Source organism: Camelus dromedarius, chromosome 10 (genome assembly GCF_036321535.1).
Source record: "Camelus dromedarius isolate mCamDro1 chromosome 10, mCamDro1.pat, whole genome shotgun sequence".
Taxonomy (NCBI): domain Eukaryota; kingdom Metazoa; phylum Chordata; class Mammalia; order Artiodactyla; family Camelidae; genus Camelus; species Camelus dromedarius.
Genome location: NC_087445.1, coordinates 73,409,930 through 73,437,678, shown reverse-complemented (window position 1 = coordinate 73,437,678; position 27,749 = coordinate 73,409,930). Strand labels below are relative to the sequence as shown.

At 50.8% G+C, this 27,749-nt stretch overlaps 1 protein-coding gene across 2 annotated transcripts in view; it reads right to left on the bottom strand.

The window, feature by feature from the left end:
- Nucleotides 1–680: 680 nt before the first annotated feature.
- The window catches only part of GPR107 (G protein-coupled receptor 107), a 54,258-nt gene continuing 27,189 nt past the window's right edge, over nucleotides 681–27,749 (bottom strand). The window contains exons 13-19 of one of the 2 annotated variants that reach the window (XR_010382819.1): nucleotides 25,144–25,274; nucleotides 22,901–22,944; nucleotides 10,721–10,770; nucleotides 9,748–9,831; nucleotides 8,886–9,007; nucleotides 4,525–5,641; nucleotides 681–2,019 (exon numbers count right to left, since the gene is read on the bottom strand). Coding sequence is in view for 1 of the 2 variants with exons in the window: in XM_031450696.2 (XP_031306556.1) it covers nucleotides 5,545–5,641; nucleotides 8,886–9,007; nucleotides 9,748–9,831; nucleotides 10,721–10,770; nucleotides 22,901–22,944; nucleotides 25,144–25,274 (528 nt within the window). In the remaining variant the exon portion in view is untranslated. Of the gene's footprint in view, nucleotides 5,642–8,885; nucleotides 9,008–9,747; nucleotides 9,832–10,720; nucleotides 10,771–22,900; nucleotides 22,945–25,143; nucleotides 25,275–27,749 lie in introns of both variants that reach the window. The other variant, XM_031450696.2, reaches the window with a different exon arrangement.

Genomic DNA, 27,749 nt, shown 5'->3' with positions numbered 1-27,749 from the left:
CGGTGGTAGCTTTGCAAAGGGGGTGGTTTTGAATGAGAAGGAGTGCAGGGAACTTCAGGGGCTGGTGGAAATGTTCCATCTCGATTATGGTGGAAGCCACAAAACTGTTCACACACTCATCAAAACCCGTCCAACTATACGTTGAAAAGGGGTACATTTTACTGTATGTAAGTTATACCTCAGTTTGAAACATTCTTAGTAAATGAAGGGGTTTAGGATTTGGATGACTTCCAAAAATGCTCTAAGTCTGAAATCTCAGATTTCTCTGATCCTATGGTGGGACGACCAGCAGGGCTATCTGATAACCCACATCACAAGGGGGCGATGGCTTGACCCCACAGTCTCCGCCACCATCACTCCTCAAATGGGCCAGCCCCTGACCCAGAAGGCAGCCACCGCCCCCAGTGGACGTAGGACACCGTAAACTGCAACTGATTTTCAGTCTGTTCTGAAACAAAGCCTCTGGAGTTAAAGTCATGTTTGAGTTTCAATAGCGACTGCCACAGATGAGCCAAGATACAGGGAACTTCTCTAGTACGTGTCACTGTTGTCAGCGGGAGCCAGTGGGAGGCAGTTAACTAATTTAATGAACGAAAACCACAAAGAAAAAAATTATCAGAGGGAGGTGGAGAAAAGAGAGCAGCCAGGAGTCAGTGACTCCCTCAGGTTACAAACATACGTTCCGTCATAGAATCTTTATTTTACATGTTTGCATCACAGCGAGAGAATCTGTCCCCCATAGCACCCCGATCGGAACCCCCACCCGCTCGTTATGTTTCCATAAATACTCTTCAATGGTCATTAGTGTTAAGAAAAATACTGAAAACTTCTTCTGCATCCCAATATAAGCTGGAAATATTTACAGACATTTTCTCCCCCCAAATGAAACTTATTTCTGGATTAGGTGTGTCTTGAGTTCGAGGTCACTGACTAGGCAAATCCAGTTTTTGATCTGCAAAAGCTGCTTACGGCGTCAACCTTGTGTGGACAGGGTTTCTGGATCGTTTTGTGATGAGTGCCTTAAATGCTGGGAAGTTTGACTGTCTGGCCCCGACTGGTTGCTCACCACCAAACCTCAAACCCCCGCCTTGAAGTCAGCCTGCTGTCTTGGGAGTGAGTGGGCTTTTCTGTCTCACTTTGCCTTTACTGACTTTATCAAGAACTCCTCCTTCCCACCGGCCTGTGCGCAGGCCTCCTGCCGCTAGAATCCCAAAGGTCCCTGGCGCAACACGACCAAATCCTTGCTCCCGCACCTCTCTGTCCCCCCTCCCCGTGTGCTTTCGTTACACACCTCTCAGGCATGTGCATGTCCCACATCCTAGCAGTGAGTCAGGGAAAAACATCCTCTCTTTCACGCACAAGCCCCGCAGAGACAGCGGACACACCGCCAGGCAACAGAAGCAGAGTGGATGGGGGGACGGAGAGGGTTCAGCTTGACGAGCAATGACTGAGCTCCAGGTGCTGGTGACAAGACCCACGTCAACTCAGGTGGACCTCTTTTAAGATCTCCTGCCAAAAACAGCCCAGAGAAAACTGGCATAAAGGACAAATCTTCTAGAAAGTCTGGTATAGTTTTTGATAATACTAAGAGGTATCAATTCAAGGTCTAACTTCTTTAGTGGGGAAGCCATTACTTTGCTGGATTCTGAAGGCAAAAAAAAGCAGCAGGCCATAGGCATCCTAACTTGGCTTATTCTGAATCTGTTAAAAGGCCGGAGTGGGTCAGAGAAGTCAGGGGTGAGGCGTGGAGGGTGGGGACAGGGTGAGGAGTGGGCTAGGACCTACATCCTCTGAAATTCAGCTGCTCGGTTGCACAAGGCACCAACTTTCAACCACTTTCTACCAGGCGTACGGAGCAGGGCCAACAATGTCATCAGACAGTCTTGCGTCCTAAGAGCCTTCCTTGAAGGAAACGTTCCAGGATGGGGATATGGCCAGAACCACTCACAATTAAAACTGGCATCTTGACACTGCTCCTCGGTCGGTAAGGAGCGGCTCCTTGTGGCAGATTCTTAAGTACTAAAACAAGACAAGGTTTCAGTGCAGGGGCAGAACATCATACACGGTCCAAAGCAATAACATATGACGTCAGTATGTGCTCTCATGATAAAAATCTTCCTTAGCCTGGAAAATACATCCTTCACACAGCTGCTGGGAGAAGATGCTGCAATGCACCGAAGGCTTCAGTCTGTATTCCCAGACTGACTCCGTGGATGGATGGGCGTGGGCCGCAGCGGGGGGGTGAGGGAGGGGAGGCTGTGGAACAGGAAGGAGCAGAGATCCTGATGAGACCACAGAGCGAGTGGACACCTCGCCGTGACAGCCATGTGAAGTGGACTGATGAACAGACTGGTTGCTGCCTCCACTGGCTGGACATGTCCAGGGTAAAAAGCTGGAAATTCTACTCTAAAGTGGTTTCTTGAAAGAAAACTGACTCAGGCTATGACCTAAGAAACCATCTGTTTTACACCAGAGACAGCTCCTCTTTACCAGAGAATGAGCCGTCCATCCACCAGTCGCACTCAGCAGCATAAACCACACTGCTGCTGAAACTGCAAAGCACTGAGGGACAGAGACACAGGCAGACGGAGTCTCTGGCTACCCTTAAGAGCCAGAAATAAGAGATCAATGATTGTCCTAGTTGTCCAAGAAGTAATTTTCTAGCAAAATACGACACTTTATTAAAGGAAAATAAATCCTTTACTTCCTAAAATCTCACAGCCAGCCGCACTCCAGGCCACAGCAGATTTCTCAGAGGAAGCGCGGATACTGTGCGTAGGCAGAAATGGAGCAGGAGCACAAAGCGAAGCTATAAATACCACCAGTCACTCTATGATGTGCGCCGACCCTTTCTGCCCAGTCCCTGAAACACTGAAAGGCCTTAACCGCTGGAACACGGAATCACAAAGAGCCCAAGTGGACTGAAAATCAGGCTGCAGGAAGTGAGCTGCTGGCTGGTGAAACGACTTGCCTCTGGACCCCAATCAGTCATCTGTACTCAAGAGCAGAGCTGAATGCTGGTCACAGCTATTAAGCGACAGAGAAAGAGAACAGGTTTTTATAGAACAGGACGGAGAGCCAAAACCATTTCGTAAAAACGTGAGCTACCACCTCTTTTCCCGTCTTGGGCTGGGGTTTTGATTTCTCTTGATCACTGGCCTGACTTCAAATCTCCTGCCAGTTACAACCCAGGACATGGGCAGACAGCCTGCCTTCATCTCTAACCACCACATTAGCTCCTCCGCACCTTCCTGTTCCAGACGGGCTGCGACTGTGAAACTGCAGCCGCCTGTGAGCGAGCCCAGAGGGCCGCCTGGGACTTGAAGGAGGCCCCGTCCCACAAAGAAGTCCAGGCCTCTGGCACGCCCTCCTGTGGCTGCTGGGGCTCAGGGACCTGCCGGAGAAGGAGGCAGGGGGCACCACCTGGCGCCGGCCCCCACGAGCTCTGCCTCGTCCCCCCAACTCCTTCACTCGCCTCCTTCCCCGCTGCCGGCACATGAAACAAGGCCCCCTCCGTGGAGACCCCTCTCGGGGGAGGTTTCCTCCTACCTCCGATTCTTGCCAAGGAGCCTGTGGCCTAGTCAAGAACATCTGCTCACAGGCAAACAGCAAGTGCGTCCCTCCGAGGAGAGCGCTGAAGCGGGTTTTGGCCACAGCCTGAGACACATTTTGAAGGCCTGGGATTGTGTCCACACACAGGAAAACAGAGTCTGAAAAATACTGCCATCCGCCCTGCAACTTCCTTCTCCTGTCACACAGCTCCAAGTTAACTTTAAAAAAAAAAAGTCTCTTAGATGAACACTGAGGGCCTATTTCCTTGCTCCTGGAAAAAGGAAGACACACAAACCCTCCCCTAAAGTACCTGCGGAGGCGAGAAGCAACGGCCTCAGAGGACGCGGGGCAGAACCGGGCCTCCGCGCGGGGCGGGGCAGGGCGGGGCGGGGCGGGCAGAGGGCTCATCAAAGTGCATGAAAAGGACACCTGCTTCCTCACTGTCATTCAGGAAGCGACGACAGCACAGGACAGGGAAACACTGTTTTCTGAGTAGGGACTCCTCAGGTTCCCAAACCGGGGACGCTGAGCGCCACCCTTAAACCCTGTGGCTTCTGACGGACCCTTCCAAGCCAGAGTAAGAAAACCACCAGACATGGTCACTGTCCAGCACCCAGGAGGCGAGCCCCCGCTGGGAGTGCTCAGGCTTCTGACACCCGTGGGCACTGGGAGCCACCCCCACCCAGCCGGCCGGCCCCCCGCACTAGGAAGCTTCCCCATCTTCAGCCGGGGCAACCAGAGCCTTAGGAGGAAATGACTGGCAAGCACTGCCACGCCCTCAGGCACCATGGGCTCTCTGGGCTTGTCCTGCTAGCCCAAGGCCGTAGCGAGGAGGTGTAACGCTGCTCACCCGAGACAGCCACCTGTGCTCCTCTCCGAGCTCTGGAAGTTTGGGAGGGAAGCCCACCAAGTTTCTGTGAAGGTCCCACCATCCCCACACCCTGCGAGTACAACCCCGCTCCGCACACTCACTTCCTCTGCACGCACAGCCCCGGACCACAGGGCCGAGGTCGGCCTCACTCCTGACAGCAGGCCTACTGGCTTCTAGGGAACGCTTTTTAACGATGACAACCTCCTTGTACTTGAGGGTTTGCTTCAACATTATCCTTCTGTCTCAGCTGCTCCTTCAGGAAGCGTCCTTCCCACGTCCCTGTGTCCTGATCACACAGAACAGACACAGCTGCGAGAGGAGAGGGACATTAGAGACGGCGCTGTTCTGGGCAGTCGGGTGAGCCAGATGTTCAGGGAAATCCTACAGGAGAAGCTTTTTCAGCTTAAAAACATTTCTGTCCCTCCATTGGGCAACGCAGAACACACTTCAATCGAGAAAACGATTTCCCACCAGCTGGGCCAGGTTGAGTCCCGGGGCCCTGACTCTGACAGTGACACTGCAGCCCTCCGAGGACTGCTGCCTCCGGTCACTCTCAGAATCTGGGATAAAGCTCTGGGGCAGGGTTCAGGGCCAGGAATCCTGGGGCGGGCGCTACGTACTACACTGGGTCTTGACTCTGCTTTCTAAAAGAACCTAACCTTGTTCGTTTTCATCCCCAAAAGATGCCGCAGTACTCTCCCTCCTTCCCCTTCTCTGCAAGTCCCTGTCCCCTCTCCGGACAACCACTCATTTCCTAAAGCCTCACCCCTGCGCCCGAGTGTCTGTGGACACACTGCTGTCCGCCTTCCCCCGTCACCGACACTGAGAGTTCCCAATTTAAAAAAACAGAAATGTAAATTAAAACCCAAGTCTTCCTTTTATCCTCCTCCTCTCTTCACCCCTCCCCACCACTCCCACCTGCAGGAGAATTCGAGCTGCCTATAACCAGCCACAGATCCAGCTTCCATAAAAGAGAGTGAAAAATTAGGTTTCCGTGGCCCTTTGCTCCCAGCCACGTGCTGTGCTGTCTCCGTCGAGAGGTGCCCACTGCTCTCGCTCCCCGATAGGACTAGGAATAAATTAAACGTGTCCTCTGCCAGCCTCGCCTCTGAACTGCTCCATCACGCGGTGCCTTCCCAGTCGCCCTGTGGCTCCACCGAACCATTGGTCACCTTCTTGACTTTCTTCATGTTCTCCATCACCCCTGATGTCGTCACTCTGTGTGAGGAAAAAACAATGAGGGAAACCTCAGTCTCCAGGTAAAGGGCCACCTCCACCATGGCACAGTGGCTACGAGGGGCGAAGGGCACTGGCTCTGGCACTAGACAGACCTGGGTTCCAGTCCTGACCCAGTTCTCTGCGTCACAGTGTAACACGTAATTCCCACTTCCCAGAAGTGTCATGAGGGAGAAGTGAGAGTCCCCAGCCTGCCGAGCCACCGCACGTCAGCTGTCATCACAGCTGTAACCAGCGTCATCCTCTTTTTGTCACCGCCTCCACAAATTTTTAAGTTACATATGTTCACTACTCATGATTAGGAGACCAGTATCTGTATCATAATTAATATTCTGGGGAAAAAAGCCAATCAATGGTAGACATTTATATTAACCAGCCACGGTGGCTCATTCTGCGTCCTGGGATAGAACCACGGGTTTGGAGGAACCGTCTGGGCCCAGAGATTCTTTGTAAATTAGAGACAGAGAACATACCTGGTTTTCTGCAAACCCAGGCCCTCCCTGGTCTCTTCAGGCCAGGGCCATGCTGATGGCTCAATGGCATGCAGCTCTGCCCCCGCTGTGTGCTCCCAGGCAGGGGCCTGGCTCTTGGTTGGTGCCAGGCACTAAGGAGGTGCCACTGGGCCCTTCACCAACACGTGGATCAAAAATGGAAGAACACCAGCCTCCAAGAGCACGAGGCGCTGAGCACAGTTGCCCTTTCCAGAGAGTGCACCCTGACATCTCTTGAGGAGGGTCCATGAGAAGACAGCCCCTTGTCTCACAAAATGTGAGCGTGACAGAGTCTATGGATCTCTGCACCCACGAAGCCACTGAGTGGCCTGCATGCGGGCCCACCCACTCCTGCTCCCCTTCCCAGCTCCTTCTGCCCTGACTAACGAACGACCCACCCTTCCGCGGCTCCAGATGCACAGCTCCACTGCAGCACCGTCTACACTGTCATGTTGCTCCAGCGGGAGATGCAGGCTCCCCGAGCGCAGTGCTGAGGGGGCGCTCACGCCAGGCCCAGTGCGCCGGCCAGGCCAGCCTCTTGCTGCCGAGCCCCATGCCTGGGTCCCGCAGCAGTGGTCCTGCCACTAGGGCCTGCTCAGGGAAGAGCTTTTTTGAGCTGAGATGGCCACTCCTGACTCCCAGAGGGCACCGGCCTCAAGGGCTGGCTGCTCCTGAGGTCTGAGGCAAGGGGGCCACGGTGCCAAGCCAACAGAGGTGCCCACTGTGGGATCAGCACAGAAGAGTGGGGAGGACGGAGAAGCGAGAGGAGCAGAGAGGAGGAGCAGGAGCTCCAGCAGAGGCGGAGAGGGTGGACAGCCCCAGCTGCCTCTCACCCTCCTCTTTTCTGTGTTGAGCACTGTGTCTCTGTGTTTGCAACCAAAAGGGCCTAATGAATGTGGACAAAAAGAGATGATGCTCCTTCTGCCATGAGGTGCCACCTACTGTGGCTTGGGCCTCAGGGGCCCATGGACACATCTGTTCCTGGAACCAAACTAAATCTAAACTCTAACATCTCTGGGCTTGAAATGTGGAGAGGCTTGGTGAAGAGACGACTCTATTAGTCTCCAACTCCTGTCTCTACATTCCTTGGCTGCCCGCCTGAATGAAAGCAGCAAGCAAAAAGAGTTAACAGCAACTGTGAAGGTGGCGCTCTGGAACGGGAGCTCCAAGGCCACCTCTGGGCCCTGGAACCCACACCAACCGTCTCTTCTCTCTCTCACTTCCCAGGATGACAGAACTAGCTCAGACCACTGAGGATATGCATAGCCCATGAGGTGGCTTCAAGTCTGATCACTGGAACTGCATCCAACACTTCTTAACTTGCAGAATTTATGATAAATTCTATTATCAAAATCAGTAAGCCTCTGTAAGCTTTAGCCCAAAGAGAGATGTCAAAAGAAATAGAAGAAAAAGACAGAAAGGCAGTGCTACTTCTGCTCACGCCCTTATCCCACAGGCTCAGACGGAGCCTGGAGTGAGGCCTGGCCCAGAGGCAGGGTGGACGCACTCTACCCTGGGGCCAGACTCACTTTCCGAATGCACTGCGCTCCTCGAGCTCAGCAGGTGATAAGGGAGATAAAAAAAACAGTTTGAATGAAGGGGGTGGGTATAGCTCAGCGTGTGTTTAGTATGCATGAGGTCCTGGGTTCAATCCCCAGTCCCTCCATTTAAAGAAAAATACAAAAAAAGAAAAAGAAAAAGAGGTTAATGAGAAAGTACCCAGAATCCCAGTCAATGAGGTCAGTGCGTGGCCCCAGAGTTCCTGTGCTGCCAGCGCAGAGCACTTGTTGGGAAGGGCATGGGGATGTCTTGGGGCGGGAGAGGCATGAAGAATGTGACTTTGCACAAAGAGGCGCTCAATGTCCGGTGGCGGGGCTCAGACCCAGCTCCCTCCTTCAGGAAACACCCTCCAGTCTAGATGACAGAAAGCCTGTGACCTGCTAGGAGACACAGGCAAGGGCTCTGCTCCGGCTTGGGCTGCCTGCGGAGGGCCGGCGCGGCCCAGGGCAGCACCGCCGCGAGGAGGGAGACGACGGCCCAGCACGGGGCCCCGGGGGCTGCTGGGCCTTCACGCTCAGCAGCAGGGGAAGGCGGCCGGGGCTTCCTTCTCAGGCTGTTCTGCTCTGTCCCACCTCATAGAAACTCACAGAACTTTCTCAACAGTCGAGTTCTTAGCTAAAGAGAAACCCCCAAACAACTTTCTGGCTGACTTAAAGGCACCTGGCCTCAATTGGCTCAGCTTCTCCTTTACAAGCTAAACTGGGCTGGAGCCCCCGGGAAACCGCCACCAGAAACAAGCTCCCTCTCTGGCTGTTACGCTTGCAGCCCTCCCACCACTGAGGGGACACTCATGTCGCTGTCACAGGCGGGCTCACACTAAGCCAGCATGGAGAACACAGCATTATTGGAGCCCTCTTCCCCTTGGAACAGGAGGGGAAACTGAGGCTGCCGCAGGCTCACCCTCGGCTCCACCTGTCCACCTTTCCCCAATCCTGCCAGAATAAAACTGTCCCCTGCCTAGATGGCAAGTTCTACTTTCCCTGAAAAGACTGAGCAATGCCTGGCAGATACCATACCTCAGACTGAATACGAGAGCCTGGGGCTGAGTGTCCATTTCCTTCTGCTAAAAATAGAGGTACCACCTCTGGAGCAACACAATGTGGAGAGCAGCTGCTCCAACCCCCACCCTGCTGCTTTAGTTAGGCAAAGGAGGGAGAAGACAGGAGATTTCTTACACAGAGTCCATTTCCAAGTCGTCTTCCTCCTGAGAAAGTTGTAGGTAGGGGTTATCTGAAGCTGGACGGAACTTATACCCCGTCAGAACGAAGAACACCAGCGTGGCCATTTCATCCAGGAGCTGCAAATTTAAAGACCACCCCAAATAAAGGGATTAGAACATCATTCTTCAGAAAGCAGTGGAACTGAATGCTGACAGCCCCTACCCGCTCCAATCACCCACCACCCACTGCTCACTCACTCAGATGCCTGAGCTGACCGCTGGGGACCAGTTTCCTTAGATCTGCTGAAGCCTTAGCTAGGAGCATTCCACCCAAAGATGACATTTCAGGCTCCCTCTTTAGCAGAGTCTCACTGGTATCTTTTAAAAGCTCAATATAGACACACTCACGCTTTTCTACAGTGCCTAAAACACACTCAGTGAATGCTTCCAGAAAAAGCCTTTAAAACATCTGGCACCTTACCCTAGTAGTTAAACTAGTTCTAATATATTACAAAGACACTGCATTACTGAAATAATAATAATGGACAAAGAAGAAGGGAGGTCTGGATTCTAAACTATTCTAAGCCCTATAAACCGAAGAAGGCCACATTTCATCCAGATTTTAATTTTATGAGGCAAATCTTACTCTCTCTGCCTGAGGCTTTTCTTTTCAAAGACTTTTAAAAATGAAAACTAAAATCAATAATGCAATTACTTCCAGATTTCTCAGGTAATTCAGCAGCTTTCCTGGACAAATATACTTGTAAGACAGAAGGTCTTAGTGGCCACTGCCGGATAAGTCGGTAACAACCTTAAGTTACACCGGCGGACTTCATCTAGGGCATAAATTCTCCGCACCGCCCCCGTGAGCAGCATACCTGGTAGAGCCACTTCCACTGGAACGGAACAGCAAGCTTGAGGAGAAATGCGATAATCCTGGTGAAGTATATATAACATACGATCTATCGGGAGAGCAAAGGAAGGAGAAAGAGAATCAACACAGAAGCCGTAGCACCACTTTCTTCCAACAACTTGTTTTCACAAAGTAACTACACCAGAGAAGACAGAACTACCGGGAGAAAATCTCCGACACTTGGAGTGCTAGGTAACAAACGCGGCAGGGAGAGCTGCTCTGCTGGTTGCACTTGGAAGGATTCCTTCCCTTTTCTAGGGGACCAAGATGCTGCCTGATAACAGTCGCGGGCACGGGGAGGGCAGGACATGCTGCTATGGTTGCTCTTCACTTCTGACTAATCCCCTTCTCGCCTTATCCTTGTACATAACCCATTGATTTCAAGCCCCAAAGGATAATTTTTTTTTATCCCCAAGCTTTGAGAAAGGTTTTTCAGTAGTAAGAGCAAAATAAAACTACACAGGGAAAATACTGATTTTTAGTCTTTAGTAGACGCTGGAAACGTTTGAGGTCCACACTCAGAGGAAGTACCAATAATCTTAAGTACTCTAGGAAGGGAGGGTGTGGTAAGGATTCAACTTGCTGGCCCCACGAGAGTAGGCTGCTGACTGGGACCTCGCCCCGGGCAGACAGGCTTGCAGGAAAAGAGCTGTGCAAAGTGACCGTCAATGCCAAAGCCACAGACAGAAGCGTTTCTATTATCCCGCATTTAAAAAGTATCAACTATTCATTACTTTTCTGAGTAGTTAAAGCCAAATTTAAAACTAAAATCTAAAAAGAAGTCACTCGGATACTGACTTGCCCACGGGCACAGATGCTGCTTGGTTTTACCCAGTGAGCCCACACGCAGCCCAGGCAGCGCACTGCTTCCTGGGAAGCTCACCTGCTCTACTCCTTGCATTGACCTTATTTACAGGTTTAGGAATGTTTGTACTCACCAAGACGTAATAATGTCTGAAAAGTTTCAGCTTTGCTAAGTTAATAGCAGCTAGGGAGGAGAAAAGAACAAAATGAGAGGCTCATTAACTTCTTTCCTCATTTTTAAAGCACGTCACAAGCAGGCACCCTCTGAGTCAAGAGGCCGAGTCTAATGCAGATGAGCGCTGCCCAGGGCGCATCTGTGTTTCTGGAAGTACGAGGCTTGGCAGGGTCTCTCCCATCCCAGGAAGAACGGGGAGAGGTGGGAGCGGCGGGCAGGGGGCTCCCAGCCGCAGTGGTGTGCTGGTGCCAGCTTGTGTCTGCAAACCAGCACATCCCCCTACTCCGGGTCCAGAAGCTCTAAAAAGCCATGCCGGGAGTCTAGTGACACCCCAGAAATCGGCAGACACTACAAATCAGGGCTCCTCTAGCCCCTAAAGCCATCATTAAACATTTCAGCTCTGCCCCTGTGGCCAACCGAACTGCAACCCCCACTAGGACCAGGTGGGTCCCTGAGACCATCTGGAGGAGCCTCCTACTAACTGAGGGTATAAACTCAATTAACCCACGGCTGCATCTTGTACATTTCACTCAGGCTTTCACTGTCTTATAACAAAGCCCTTTAAATAAAACCTCCCTGGTTCTGTCCTACCTTTGAAATTGCTCAAGGTCAGGGAGCCAGGACAGCTAACTTCCTGCCACCGCCAAAGGCTATGAAATATTGATGACCACAGAGGATAGCCTGGCTCCCTCCCAGATTAGCAATCCTTTCATTCATCATAAACCGTCCTGCAGGAGGCAAATTAATTTTGCTTAATAGCATTTAATTATTGGTTCTGTTTAAGAATGTGACTGTGGGTGGTGAAGGATCGACTCTCCTCTGTCTCCCTCCTCTGGCTTGTGATTAGTGGGGGGCAGTCAGGCTTGGGATTCCAAAAGAAATTCCTGGAATCCTACGTTAATCTTCAAGGTGACTGTCAACTAACGGTATCTGCAAGAACCTCTTCTGAGAAACCAAATGCGCTGATGAGGGGAAGTTCAAAAAACTTGGGAAATTCTAACTCCCCAAACGTAGAGGCTGTAACACCCACATCTGGTGCTGCGACGGACTCAAGCGACATCTGAAGATGCTAAATGAAGTAGGCAGATCAGCAGAGGCTTTCTTATCTATAATCTCTTTGATGGTCTTGCTATTTTTTAAATTAAATCTCTCCAGCTCTCAGTCATTTTTCATTCATTCTGACTCTGAGCCAGGCTCAGACCACCACAACCACCACGGCCTCTGCCCCCAGGGTGGCTGCCGTCCCTCGGCGGCGAGAGGCACTGGATCACAGGCTATCCACTCATGCTGGGCGCACAGAGTACTGGGCGGGATGGTGTGAAGTCAGGTCCCCCTCCTCATCTTGGGGACAGGAGAGGCTTCACTGAGGACAAGATATTAAAACTGAGAAGTGAGATAACCACGCCATTAGATGTAAAACTCTGCACATCTGTATGGATTGCACTCCGCCCCACAGAACAGGGTGGCCCATGAGAACCAAGGCCCTTGCAAATGAGTGAATCGCCCTTGAATATGGATGCTCAATCCTCTTTGTGAGTAACTGAGAAAGAATAGCACCAACAATTAGACCATTTAAACAGTAAAACTGCTTTAAAAGTCTCTTCTGAATTTTGCCTGCTGAAACCAATTCTGGCCAATGAAACTCCTGTCCTTGCTTCACTAAGAGCTGTCCGCCCAACGAAGAGGAGAGGCACGTTTCCACTCCTGGGTTTCAAGGCTGCCGTGGCCGCACCCAAAGAGCAGTTCCCCATGCAGACCAGGGAGCGGGGGAGGACAGGATGCCCAAAGGAGGTGGTGTCTAAGCAGAGGCCCGACGGGGGCTCCAGAGGGAGCAAGACTGGAGAGGCTGAACGAGCAGAGAGAATGCTTGGGAAGAAGGTACCGGTTCAGAGGTGCCAGCATCACACCTCAGCGCAGAGAAAGCAGCTCAGGGTGGCTGGACTGCACGTGGAGAGTCTGGGGGCCCGGCCAGGCTGAGGACAAAGCAGCAAGCCGAGTAGGACGCAGAAGACTGTGGCTGTCCTCCGGGCTGGGGCCAAGGCCCCAGGGAGCCTCTGAGAGGCCTTTATCACATCTACATTTTAGAACAATCTCTTTGGAGAAAGGATAGGAGAACCAAGAATAAGAACCCAACTGAGGTCAAAAACCTTGGATTTGTGGAGGTGCCCCTAATAAGAGGAGACGTATTTCCGTCAGTGCAGAGCCGGGGCAGGGGCAGTGAGAGAGGCTGGTTGGCCAGGGGAGATGAAGTTGAGGACGCCAAAGAGAACTCTTCTGAAGTTTGATGGGTCCCCTCTCTGTCATGGGGAAGGAAATCAGGGGGCAGAGGGGGAGCTGACAGAGAGAGAGCAGAGGGGCTAAGGCACTGCAGGGCCTCACGGGGCGAGAGAGAAGGGGGTGGAAGGCACTGCATCTCATGTCCCCTGGTATCTGCATCAGCACGCACACGCTCCAGGGCGACTGCAGGACAGGCCACAGTGAGGCAGGCCGTGAAGCTCTCCTGAACAAGCCGGCACCCCCACGTCCAGGCACCTGTGAGGAAGCGTCAGGACAGGCACGGATGCCATACCATCCGAGGACACCTGCTAGGAGTGATAAACAGAACTTGAGAACAACCAGTGTTAACTCCGAGAAATGCAGCCACAATAAGCAGAGCTCACGGCTGGTTCCAAAACCCACCAACCACAACAGACATCATTCCCAGTCACAAGTTAAGACATTTGTTTGCGAGACTGCAGCTCATGGGATCAAGCTCCTGGGTTCCACCAGGGCATCCTAGTCACAGCTGAGGCAGCAAAGGCAGGAAGTGAGCTCACTTACTTTAAGAAATAGGAGTGGGTAACAGCACAGACCCTGCACATGTGAACACCTTGAGTTCAAATTTCAGCTGGGTTGCTTACTAGCTGTGTGACATCAGATAAGTCGCCTAACCTCTCTGAGCCTCACTCAGTTCCCTCACCTGTAAAACGAAATTAACAATACCTCTAGGTTTGATGGGGGGATTGATGAGACAGTACATAGAACACACTGTAAGCATTGGATGATTGTCTGATGTTACAGCATTAGGATTATATTAGGATCGCAGTTGATTCTTAAACCACATGGATTTGAACTGCTCCAGTCCACTCACATGCGGTTTTTTTTCCAGTGGTAAATACTATATGATCCGCGGTTTGTGGAATTCATGTATGTGGAACCACGGATACAAAGGAACCATAGTGACAGAGGGCCAACTGTAAGTTATACTCAGTCTTTCGACTGAATAGAGGGTTGGCACCCCTAACCCCCACGTTATTTGTTGTTCGAGGGCCAGCTGTACAGAGTATCAGTCCAACAGCAAATGTGTTCCAGTGGCTGCCACATCTGGCAGGAAGCCAGACTCTAGGAAGTGACATGGGAACAAGCGGTGGCCTGGGCTGCCCTGGAGGCAGGCTGCCATGTGCACGCGGTGAGTCAGCCCGCCGAGCGGGGGAGCCAGGTCCGAGGGTGCAGTCTCACCACCTGATGCAACGAGCAGTGATGCAGCGGGTCGAAGCCTGGAATCCCAAGCTTCCCTTTGCTTTTCCCTGGAGTTAATAAGCTGACAGCCTGCAGTTCCCTGGACCACGGTGGGGCTGGGCTCCCAGAGGAGTAAAGGCTCACCAAGTCTGGGCTGGCTATTTCTGACCTCACCATGAGGAACAGCAAATATGGTAAAAGAATGAGCAGGGTGAGAGGAAAAATAGCCCGGACAGGAGCCAGGAGACCTGAATTCCGGTCCCTGCACCACTGTAACTCAGTGTGGCTGAGCCCGGCTGCCACTTCCTTCTCTGGGCATTGGTCTCAATCAGAGGAAAATTTCTTTACAATGGGTTAGAATTTCTTTATGGCAATGGTTCTTACCCAGGATGAGCATCCACATCATATGGAGAGCTTTATTTAAGGACAGATGCCCAGTTTTCTCCTGATTCTTCTGGAAGTGGGCCTCACTATAAGGATTTTGACAAGCCTCCCAGGGAGTGGGGAGGAGAGGGACTGGGGGCAGGTACACCTGCTTCAGGAGCTCCCACAAAGCTGACCTCCTGCAGATTCCTCCTCCTACTCACTCTCAGGAAAACAGCCGCAACTCAACTGTGGGAGGTGCTTGTTACCGATGAGAATGGAATAAGGGGCCTGGGGCAAGAGGAGCCCGGCACTTCCATGTGCTTCACAAGCCAGCTCTCTGATGCAGGGGCAAAGGAGCAGGAGCACCCCATCTAGAGGAGGTGCCACTTCTTCCCTGGACTTGCACCTGCCCTCTTTATTTTTGAGGGGAGGTAATTAGGTTTATTTATTTACTTGTTTTTAGAGGAGGTACTGGGGATTGAACCCACGACCTCATGTGTGCTAAGTAAGCATGTGCTCTAGGGCTTGAGCTGTATCCTTCCCTCCTTCACCTGCCCTCTTTAAGCCCAAGAGTTGCTAAGCAGGCTGGCAAGAAGACAGATGGTTCCCTTCCTTCCCAGTGGTCTTCCCTGGGTGGTCTGGGAACCATGACAACAATAAAAACAATAGTGCTGGTCACCACATTTACTGAGCTGTACCACATACAGGCACCTGGCCCGGCACCCGTCATGCTTCACCTTGTGTAATCTTCACAACAGCCGTTACCAGGGAAAGGGCTTGTTACCACTGCTCACAGAGGGAGGACTCAGGCCTGAAGAAGTTTAATAAATTACCAAGGTCGCACAGCTTGTGAAAGTGGGGAAGCCAGTACTCAAATCCAAGTCCACCTCCATCCAAGGACCAAGCTTTTAACACCTACACTTTGTGTTAAGAGGAAGGCAATTCATAGCTTCGTAATCCACTGGCAGCTCAGGGTGACGTGACTGGCTCAGAATGTTGCGCAGTGCCAAGGAGCTGCCAGCAATCCATCTTGAGGAGTTAATGCTGGAAGATCTACAGGACACACAGAAGCTAAGGCCCATGACAGCCACTTAAAGACTGAAAAATTTCCAAAACAATCCTTGCCCAGTAAAAGCAAAGCCTCTAGGCTTAAAAACATCTGACCCATCATCTTTTTCTCCTGCTTCCCCCCTGCCAGGCTTCAGAGGGACTTTTGAGTCAAACACAGAAATTAAAGAAGTCAGTATGCTGGCAAAGCCTGGATGGCACTACAGTTACTGACTCACTGACTCTCTCTCGATCGTACCGTCTCCACACTCTGCTCTGGCTCCAGGCTCCAGCTCACTCTGCAGGGGGACAGGGCAGCTGCCCCCGTCGTGGTTAAGCCCAGGCCTGAAAGCCAGGCCACACGCTGACCTGGGACCACGCTGTTCTGAAAGTGTCCTTCCTGGGGAGCGATTTGCACATGGGTTGCCCTCTGGCCTCCATTAAGAAGAGATTCCACTGCTCTATCTAAGAGAGAACGTGTCAGGAGCAAGCATGGGAAAGGACATGATAAGAACCATTTAGAGAATGAAATTCTCTGATCTTCAAACTGTTGAGTGTCATGTGGAAAGTGGCTCAAAATACATCTCCAATGTACATTTGCAACAATGACCCACGAGTGATCAAAAGTCATTGGACTCATCAGTTAAGAGGTGTGTATCTTACTGTAAGCAAAATTTCATCTTAAATGACTAACAGAAAGTATCAAAGAAAGAAACAAAAATGGCCCAAGAGAGTAGCTGACAGCTATCCCCAATAGGATAGTAACTTTCTACAGGACTTTGACTGTCAAGCTGAGCAAGTTCCTGCCTTTCGCTTCCCCTCTACTCTAGAACCACACCAAAGGTCCCGCTGGGGGGTCGGGGGGGGGGTTCCCAGGGGCCGAGCCGATCTCAGACTCCGCCCCAGTCCCGCAATGGGCAGAGTGGAGTGTTGCTTAGCAGAGCAGTGCGTCTCCCTGGCTGCCCACGGCACAGATTCAGTTGGCAACGAGCCGGGCGAGGAAGACAGTCAGACATCCCACTGCCTGACGACACAGCCTGGTCAATGGCAGGCAACACCTCCTCAACAGGAGAACCTGACCTCCCTGAACACTGCAGTACTGAGAATAGTGGGTTTCAGCTGTGTCTGTGTCAAGACTGCATGCTAACACCCCTTAGACAACAGAGAACCACACTCAGCGCCATGGAGGGTCCCCGGGTGGCCAAGGGGGGACCCCTGAGCTAGTCTGGCTCCCAGTGTTTTAAAGGCCTAATAAAAAACTGGTGATGTGTCCAAGAAGAGGCTGGCTCTCAGACTCAGAATATGAGAGGCCCCTGTGCTTTTTGGTTGTAGATTATACTAACTCAGGGTGGTATCACTGGTTAACTGATTATTTCAGAATGTTACTGAGAGGCTGTGATTAGGTTGATGACATGAGGGAATTCTGGGTGATCGTCCCCCCAACCTTCCCCTCCCCGACCCCGAGGCGCACATGTGTTGAGGAGGTGGAATCAGAGCCAGTATGCAGTTGGGAGGCTCCCCTTTCTCCTGACCTCCTTCTTCCCCTTCAGGCTTTTGACCCAGAGTCCCCAAGTTTAACTGAATAATAGTTCTCAGTGTCTAGCATCAGTGCATCTGGGGCTGCCTTAGTTTTTACTTGGGAAGTGGAAAAAAAAAAGTTGGACAAACTTGGAGTTATAACCAGGAACTGAATCAAAGGAGCCAGGAAGAGAGGGCTTCTCTATATTGGCCAGGTGGAAATGCACACCCCAGAGCCCCGCTGGTCAACAGAGGGCGTCCGCGTTAAAAGCCATCTTGTTAAAGGAAAGCACAGATTCCCATCAGAGCAACAGATCAGATAAAGTATCAGAGCAGATGAAGATGCAAAAGCTATTGTTCCAATCAAATAACAAAGAACACAGTTCTGGACACAAAGTTGGAGTTCATTAATACTTAAAAGCAGTGATTTCCTACATCTATGTGAGTTTTACAGTTTTCAAAGTGCTCAGTATAGAGGGAAGTCAGTCAACATCACTACATGGTAGGTATAGTTTTTAAAATGGTATCTCTTAAATGTCTGCAACAGCCAGGAGCTGGCAAACGTCTTCTGTACAGGCCTGGAGAGCAGGTGTTTTAGGCCTTGTGGGGCAGGTGATCTCTGCCACAATCCCTCAACCCGCCTCCACAGCACAAAAGCGGCCGCAGATGACAGATGGACAGACTGCCATAGCTGTGTTCCAATAAACCTTCATTTACAAAAACAGGTGGGAATATTTCTCTCCCTTTCTAATCAGTGAGTTTTTCATTAGCCCTGTTTACATAAACACACCCAAATAAAACTTTCTTTTTGCCATGAGTTGCCCAGAACGAACAGACATATTAAACAGTCACAAGAATATGGCCAAGTAGGTCTGAAATGAGCCCAACAGGCACAGGACAAAGAACCAGGTGGCCTTTCACTCCCGTTCATGGTCCTCGTGACCACCAGACCCAAGAAGCCTTGCCCCTAACACACAGTTCTCAAACTTCTGGTCTCAGGACCCCTTCACACTTTTTTTTTTCATGCTTCTAAAAATCACTGAGGACCACAAAGAACTTTTGTTAATGTGGGTAGAGTCTATCAATATTTACCATATTAGAAAATTGAAACAAATTTCAATACTCAGTAATTCACTTAAAAGTGACAAAAATAAATCCATTATATCTTAATATAAATATTTTCCTTATAAAAATAACTTTTTCATAAAAAGTTTCATGAGAAGAGTGAAACTGTTTCCCATTTTTGTAAATCCCTTAAATGTCTCACTTAATAGAACACAGCTGGATTCTGGTCTTTGCTTCTGCCTTCAACCTGGAGTGAACGAGTGTTTGGCTGAAGTCTATAAAGGAAACAGAGCCTTATCAGAGAACTGTGGTAAGTCGTCCTTGTTTCTGCACCAAAACGTGACCAGTGGGAGGTTCTTTGAGATGAATGAGGTGGGGAATCTAAAACTGTATCCACGGACATTCATACTTTGTCACAGTAAAGACCCATTGGTCCATCTTACACTTTGAATGGATCTTTTACTGATGCATGACTGTGTAACATGAATACTGTGTTACTGAGTTATGCAGATCTCCGAAATATTGAAACTTCTTACCATAAAACATCTCTTTAAGTCACATTTGTTAATCTCCCCGCTGCTCACATCAGATGTCTGTTAAGAACTGGGAAGCTGCTGAGCTTACAGTGGTGGATTATTAAGTTTTCTGAAATTAAAATCTGTACTTTCAAGTGAAAATTAGATCACTGGCAACAAATACTTTTAATTGTTTTCCTGAAGTGACATATTTACTTCATGCATTTTCAACAGAATGTCTATCAAAAACCCAGGTATGAGTAACCAGAGTTGGTTATTATTCTTTGAAATAAAAGCAGTGTCCTGAGAGGGAAGCAGTGAGCTCAGCTCACAACTCAAACAACTGCACATGCGCTTCTCCTCAAGATGACCACACTCCCTGGTGTGAAGCAGAAGTGCTTTCTGTGTACCTCCCGTTCCATCGCACAGAATGTTAAAAGACATAATTCAATGGTTGAGATTTCACAACATTAATAATTCTTCCTAATTCATCAAGGTCACTCTTAAGTGAGACAAATCTTTTTCACCCCCTGCAAGTCGGTGGCAACAAAGAACGCAGGGGCCACTAACAGTGTGGTGCCACTGCCTTGAATCGAGCCGAGGTGCCAGCTGCTTCACCCACCGCTGCTTCTGCACCAGCAGGGCAAACATCAACAGCAAAGAAGGCTGATGACGCCTTATTATGAAAAACGGACAGGTCCCTAGGACCCTCTTGAGCAGTGCTGCCCTGACAAATACCTCTCGAGGCCAGTTACTTTCAGAACAAGGTAGCAGCTCCGAATGAAGCCATTCCTCCATAAAGCCTGCAACCAGCCAATCACCATTTGTTTAAGTGCTTTTGAAGCTCATAAAAGCTAAGACTCCTCAGGATACTTCCTCTGAAATTTCCTCAGAAACACAGGAGGGGGGAAGATGCTCAAAAGCAGAGGCTGTTAATTACGTGTATGATGTGTACCCCCAAGCCGGTCCTCCGAGGTAATGACATCGGAGAAAGAGACGGGAATGGGGATACAGGCTCAAGGACAGAAAGAGCCAGAGACTCTTGGCAGAAACACAGCGGAAGTAGAGCTGTGTGTGCCTGTGAAGACTCAATCAAGCCTCCCATCAGAGGACGCAGTGCAGCAGTGACTCTAAATGACAGAGGACCTGAGAGGAGACACAGCATGTGACAGGAGAGACACGACTTAAAGACAGTGGGCAGCTTCTTCCGTAAAGCTCTGCTTTATACTCCTCTCAGATTCAGTCAAAAGGAATCTAGAGACAAATAAATAAAGAAACTCCAAACAAACACCCTCTAAAGGAATGTGAATCCCAAGTGCAGGGAGAACAGCCACAAACAGCACTTCCCCAACTTGCAGTCAGTCAGCCTGGACTGCACTTAACTCTCATGCCCAAGTCACTGTCAAGGTCATGTAATGAGTCAGCAGAAAAATGGGCCTAAGAATGTGAACCCAAGTGTCAGGCTCCATCCAGCAGAACCTTCCAAACTCAGGAGGAGACACTACTGCCTGTGGCCTTCACTTTGTCAGTTGCCTCTAGGATGGGCCAGATCTCAGGGAGGGCAAACTGAGGAGCAGAGAGGGTCCCCCACAACACTGCAGAACCGGTGGCCCATCGGCAGTGTGCTCACTCCAGCTTCCCTGTGCTGCCTCACTTCCGTCCTGGGGTGGACGAGCCACTCTGCAGCCACACCTGAGGACGGCTGGCCACCCAGCGTGCTGTCCCTGAGTTCTCTGCAGGGAAGACTTCAATCATGGGAACACGGCTGCCCTGGCTTGGAAGTGTCACAGCCACTTTTCAAAGTACAGAGTGAAATATGCATTTGTGGGTAAGCTCAAAAGCATCCCCTGGCCTAAATCGATTAAGTGAAAACATAAACCAAGAAGACATCCCTATTCTAATCTACTCTGTCCCCCTTTCAGAGAGTTTGCGATATCTGCCGATGAGAAATGAGTGCTTTCTTAATGGTACATCCCCCTGAGAAAGGTGAACGGAGGCCCTGTGCCTGCCTGACTTCCTGCTTTCATATTCGCTCTGTGCTGAAGAGGTCCCAGGCTGTCACCTGGTGGAAAAAATAAGAAACTGCCTCGTGTGCCCCAGGCAATGACAAAAGCGATCCTGTTCATAAAGTTTCTCTTTACTACAGATGCTGGGGGACAGCACGACCCGACCTGGGCTTCACCTGCTGTGCTCCCTACCCCAGGCCAGAAGTTTACTAAGGACCTCAACCAGTGATCTATTTCTCATGAAGCAAATGGCCACACAGACAGTTAATTACCACAGTCACCACCAAGCCCTCAAAATGCAAGGTGGAGCAGGCAGAGAGGCAGTCAGAGGATTAGAACGATGGAGAAGGGAGTGGGGAAGGACCAGAGGAATCCCCAAAGGGGGAAGGATGGCGCCAAGAAGAAAAGTACAGACAACTTATCAACTGGAAAACACTACCCTTGGGATGTTTAGACATTTTCAGCCAGTCAGAAACGTGAATCCAGAACTACTGAAACATATAAAGATGAAAAAGTTAAAATGTCTTATCTCAATATATTAACATAAGAGAGAGACCTAGTCATTACGTTACAGAAATAGTAAAACCAAGTTTTTCTAGAACGTGCATAGAAGAAAAAGGAAAAAAGACAGTAAGTCGTCCCAGAAGGTGGGTCTTGGTGGGTCTTTGGACTTCTCTGCTTGTGGCAGAGTGTTCTACTGAGATTCTAACTTGTGTTTTGTTTTCTGGAGCTTTCCTGGACCCCACTCCAAGGAGGCAGGAGGTCTCTCTGAGACCCACTCAGAGAAAAGCTATGTTGACAGGCTAAAAGCACAAGATTTCTGCAGACAAAGTTCCAGCTTAAACTGTCTGAAAAGAGTCCATCCCCGAGGACATTCCAGAGGAAGAAGGGAATGCTGGGCCTCTGAAGGAAGAGAGAAGAGAATGAAAAAGAGCTAGTTCCCGGGCCCAGAAAGTGCGCTGGCACATTCTGCGAGTGGGGCCTGAGGCCCCGTGAGAAGCCGGGTGGGCCCGGGGGGACTGGAATCTGAGCACCACCCGGGGCTCCCAGCCCAGCGGGACCCTCACGCAGCAGGCTGCCCACCGCGAGAGACATTCATGGGCCCAGACAGCAGGGATCGTGATAGAAACTCCTGTGGGCCCTAACTGGGGACAACCCCGAGCACTGTGCTCCCGGTAAGAACCCCGGGATCGACACTCGTGTGACACCTTGAAGTCAGATTAAATTCAATTTAAAGAAAATAATGTGATACTAATTGTATAGCAAGTGTGAGGTAAGACTTGCACCTACTATCTAGTTTTCAAATTTTCTAAAATGAATCTATATTACTTCCATAATCGGAAAACAGGTCAGCAACAAAATCTTACTTAACAACAACAAATGAATCATCTGCCTTAAAGAACATCACAACCAGCACCGGGTGTGATTCCACAGACCCAGGGGCGGCTGGGGCCTTCGAGAGCTCAGCTCCTCGACCTGCTGCGGCCTGGAGCCCCTGCGTGTGCCGCGGAAGCCTGCGGTCGTGGGCATGATTCAAGTGGGCCCAGAAACACACAAAACGTTTTCTCTGTGGTTTCTTTTCTGACTTAGGAGGCATGGTTGGAAAATTAAGAAGATGCAAGAGGGTTATAATGGCACAACCATTTAAAAATCAGAGCGTTTTAAAGCTGCTTTCTGGCATCAGTCTCTTTTTAAATTAATACCAACACATCTATTTTGAAAGCGTGTTAAGTCAGCAGGAAGGGATGCTTTACACATAGCCATCCTCAATCCATCATACCTCCCGTTCTCACAAGGAAGTGTTATCTGGTCCTTCCAAGATTTTCTCCTCCTGCCTCAGTTTTGAGAAGGTGAAGATCACACTCATGAGTGGAAATGAAATGCATCACCTTGCTAAGCAGTCACCCCCAAGCCTCCTTCCACAACTGGGCTCAGTAATGCTCGCCATCTGCCTCAGCACCGCACAAACCCGGGCTGCTCTTACAAAGCCCCTAGGGCTCCCCCAGCCCACCTCCGGGAAGACAGCATCCTGAGACCCGGCCTCCCTTCCCCGCCTCTCAGCGGTGCCCAGGCATGTGGTTTAGGGAAGGCTGAACTGCACAAAAAGAGCACAAAGGAACTTGCCTTTTCCATCTGTTGCTGATGCTTCTTGTAAATGCCTGATCGACCTAAAAATGAATAGTTGGAGAACAAAAAGTTAGCTAACAAATTTGCATTCCCCTCTATTTCCAGCAGTAGCAACTTGAGGCCCCGAATTTCTCAAATATAAACTTAAAAAGTTGGACTAAATGAGTTTAGTGCACTCTCCCTCAACAGTGTGATCCCTGATAGCACTTTGGCACATGTGGTGCTGGAGCCTGAGGGTTAAAGATGCCCTCTGCTGGCTGAAAGGAGTCTGGCAGGGACCTGGGTGTGAGGAGAATAATCAAAACACAATCATTTACTATCTACAAATCCTGAACTTCCAATTAATCCCTCCTCACACACAACACTGTAAATCGACTAGATTTCAATGGAAAAAAAACCCACAAGCATTCAAGGCTCCTCATCTTTTCCTACTTGATCTCTCATTCCCACAGCTATAGCCCCCACCCCAACAACACTAAGGCAACGGAGCATCCTGGAGTTCACCTGCTGCCTGGAGAGAAGGGGCCTACAAGAAGGTCACAGGCCGACTTGGAAAGTCTAGGTCTAGGAGCTGCGAGCACATGGCTTCATGCAACTTGGTATTTCACTGACTGGAGAGTTACAACTTTGCTGAGAAGATGCCAGCCTCCGAGGCATCTTTGCCGGCAGTGATGAGCTGGTCACTAACTACTGCCAGCGCCAGTTCAGGCAGGGGAACGCGAACATCACTGGGGAAGCTGCAGACCAGAGGTCTAGGCAGAGTTCAAAGGTACCAAGGGGAGAGCGTCTGAGAGGAAGAGCACAGCAGGGCAGACAGGCCCAGGGGCAGAGAGGCTGCAGCCCTGGCACAGCTGCCCGCCCTCTACCTGCCTGAATGAGCCGTTTCTCCCCAAAGCCCGCAGTCTGCCCGCCTGTGAGAACTGAATGGCGTGACATGTGAGAATTCAGCAGTGCAGAGCAGGTGCGGAGCCAGCGCTGCCTGATGCTGAAACTTTAAAAACCTGCTCGATGCTATTTCCTACGTGACCTCTCTAGAACTCAAGCTTTGTCATTTTACAGCGATTTCAGAGTCTTTACCTCAAAGAAGCTCACCATTCAGCATCTGCTCATGAGCGCTGTAATTAACTGACAGCAGGAATGTCCACTGCAGCTCGAGAGTACGCCCGGATCTCCCCGGAGCCCCAGGCCCCTTCCGGCCCACTGTGCCGACAGCGGCAGATGTAGTAGAGACCTGGGCTCCCTCCCTGATAAGATGCTCTTTTGACCTGAAGACCATGCTGGTCGTCCTGTTAACGGACGCCCGAGTTACTGCTCCCGGGCAGGATGCGGGAGGTGGTGGAGACTAACTCATCCCTGCTCTCTCCCCTACGCTGGAGCTGTCCGCTCAACTGACACGGGTACCCGTGTGACGCAGGACAGAGTCAGGCCAGGAGTGAGCCCGGCTGGCTAGAACGAGGACTGCACTCCATCCGCACCATGCTCAACAATCAGAGTAACGGAACGACTTAATCAATCCCAGGAGCCTAAAAATACTAGTTTTTTTTTCACGTTGAACACTTCACTTCTAATAGAAGGTCAGTGAATCTATCTTTTTAAACTTCATTCCAAACGAACTGACTGCTTTCACTTCGCCATGGAACTAGATTCCTGTGACGGTGAGCGTTTTACTTTTGTGAGCTCTCCTTCCTCCACCCGCTTCCTAGTGAAGCAAAAGTCTCCTTTACTTTGATGAGATCTATTGAGGATATTGCTTCTCATCAACTCAACTGGCACTAACATGTCTTTACACATAATCAAAGTGCGATACATGCGTCTAAAGCCTGCCACTTCCAGGAATGGAGCAAACCACTCTGCAGATGCCTAAAATGTCTGTGTGCTGAGAACCACCACTAGTTCTATGCTAACAGACGTCCTCATTTTCCATCTACGTCAGCAAGAAGAGGCTGTTGACGGGACTTCTTCAACTCTGTTCCCTTCAAATTCGGGCTGCTGTTCTCTGTCGCTACTGAGTTCTCGCCTCGACTCTTCCCTAGTGTCTCCACTGCTAAAAGCCAGCCGTGGAGCATCTACTGGGGAACCTGACACAGACACAAATTCCATGGTCCTGAGCCTGGAGAATAATTCAGGTCAGCCTGGGACCCAGGAAGCTGTAATTTTTAAACAGATGCCCTGGGTGATCTCACTCGTCAGGTCTGACAGACAAGCCCCATGGCGCACACCCCCGCCCCGTGGGTACTCACCACACCACGGGGAAGAGGATGGCTCCACAGCACAGCAGGTCCACCAGAAACAGGGAATCCTTCCACAAGCCATACTCAGTGGTCCCTTCCTCCGTGGACTCTATGATGATGTAGGCCACGTTCGCCAGGACCTACAGGACACAGAAGACGCTGAAGCCCCGAAGCACGTGTAGATCTTCACAACAGCAGCCCCAGCGCAGGGTGGACACCCAGGCCTACGGGCCCCAACCTCCGACCACAGCATTATTTCCAGTTCCACATCCTCCTGCAGAACCTTGCTTCCCTCCAAGCAGGAAGCAGTCTCTGTGCCCTCCTCCTGAGCCTGTGACTGCTCTGAGTGACGGGGGTGGGAGTGACGCAGGTGACTTCTAGGGCAGGTCCCACAAAGGATACCGCATCGGCTGGGCTCTGTCTCAGGACACAGCCCTCTGGGGCCCTGAGCTGTCTTGTCATTAGTCTGGCCACCCTGAAGCCACCATGCTGGAGGGACCAGGTGGACAGAGGGAAGATGCCCAAGGAGCCCTGCTGTTCCCGCCCCATCTACTCAAGTCTTCCCGGCCTAGGAGACTGAGGCACTGAAGGCTTCGAGATGACCCGGGCCCACTACCATCTGACTGTAACCTGCATGAGACTTACAGACCTACTGAGTTAAGCCGCTGCTGAGTTCCTGACCCACAGAAAACATGAGAGTCAACGGTTACTGTGGTGAGAAGTCACTAAGTTTGGGTGCTGTATTGTGCAGCAACAGACAACCGGACACTTTGCTTTTTATGCCCCTCTGGCCCTGGCAGTCACTCAGGTGAACAGGTGCCCTTCCCATCCTGTTTAGCCACAGTGCCCACAATCCTCAGGCCCGAGTCCTGGCTGCGTGGGGCCTCTGACTCTCAGGGACAGATAACAGGACCGTTTTATGAGAGCCCAGCGTTTCAGGCCAGTGGGTGAGGAGCCACGCTACTCCTCCCAGGAACAAAGGCAGGGGCCTAGCTCTCCCCACGGGGCTCACCCGCGCCCACGCCCTGCTTCCACTTCCCAAGGGAAGGCTGTGTCTGTGTGTTCAGTCCTGCCATCAAGCTCCTAAGTGTGTGATGAAAAGTCCTTCAGTGGGCTAACAGACAGCAGCGTTTTAACAACTGCGACGCTACTGAGCCTAAGGGAGATGGAATTGGTGAGACGTTCTTTAGAAGATCATTGTTAGGTAAGAAAACAGAGACTGTGATTCCATGCAAAGCCCACGGTCCCACACATGCTGCTTCACTGTTATCATGGCAACTCCCCACGCGGCTACAGAGACGGGACACCTGCTGTGCCACGGCTCGGGAAGGGCAGCTTCCCCTTCCACCTGGGACTTATCAGATAAAACACCACAGAAGCCATACTTCACGTAATACAAATGCAAAAACTAGTTTGAAATTTCAGTCTCCCACTGGCCCCCAGTTTCTGGGTTCCTCCTGAGACCCAGGTCATCCTAAACGTCTGCTCTGTGGCTCTATCTACCAAGACAAAGTGGAAAAGAAAGGCTTTCACAGCTTAAATGCATAACTCCATTTTGTCCTTAGTTCACACTCTTCACACGAGGCACAAAATGTTCCCAGAGGTGCTGGTGTGGAACCAAGTGCCAATAATGTTTTTGAGGCACATTTTGTAGATCAGCCGCTCCTTACGCAGAAATGTAGTGGCTTCCCGAAGCCAAAAGGAAACAGTTTTATCTCTCCAGGCTGATGTTCAAGGACTTCCCAGACTAGTCCCTAGGTTTAAATACTCATACTTCCTCATATTTAATTTTTCAAATGGCCTTGTTTCCTCAGAGTGACCTGCCATGTAACCTTGTGTTTTGTTTCCTCTGGGGAGCAGAAGAGCTTCGGGAGGCTGGGAAGACCGTGTCCGTTACATCACAGTTTGGGCTGGTGAAGAAGATGCAAACTGGAGGGGATGGCAGCAGCTCCCAGAGGGGAAGGGAGACGGAGCAGATGGCAGAGGGGAGGAGGACCAGCCCGGGGCCCACGAGCTCTGAGACCCTGGCAGGCTGAGAACTGAGCCCAGCAGGCAGGTGGCCCTGGTGGCTCCCCAGCCCAGACCCGTACAGTTGCTCAGCGTCTTCTGTTCACTTGACAGCAGTGTCACTTTGCCTCTGTCATGTTTCTTTCCTTAAAATCTAGGCAAGGCCCATCTCTACCATAAAGCCCTTCCATATCATTTGATCTGGGGAACTATTCCCCCCTTAGAAACTACAGCAACTGGTCTCTACCGTTTATTTGGCACCAACACATGTCCCTTACTACTGAAAGTGAAGGTGGCTTTGCTACAAACTCTGCCAAACCGCCAATCAGCAGAGCTGAGTGGGCTGATCTAGGTGCCTGGATTGCTGTCCCCTTCGGTCCCTCACCTGCCCCATTTACACTGTGCTCCAAAATGACCAGCTGACGAGAACAACCCTTTATCAAACAGATGCCGTTTGCTGAAGCAGAGCTGAGGAGCTGTGCGTCTCTGTCAGAATCTCTGTTATTACGAGTTCCTCGCGTCCGGGTTTTACCTCCAATAAGACTACTATACATCAGACAAGGTTCCTCTCCTGAGGGGCTCACCGTCTTGTAAAGGTGGTCTCAGTC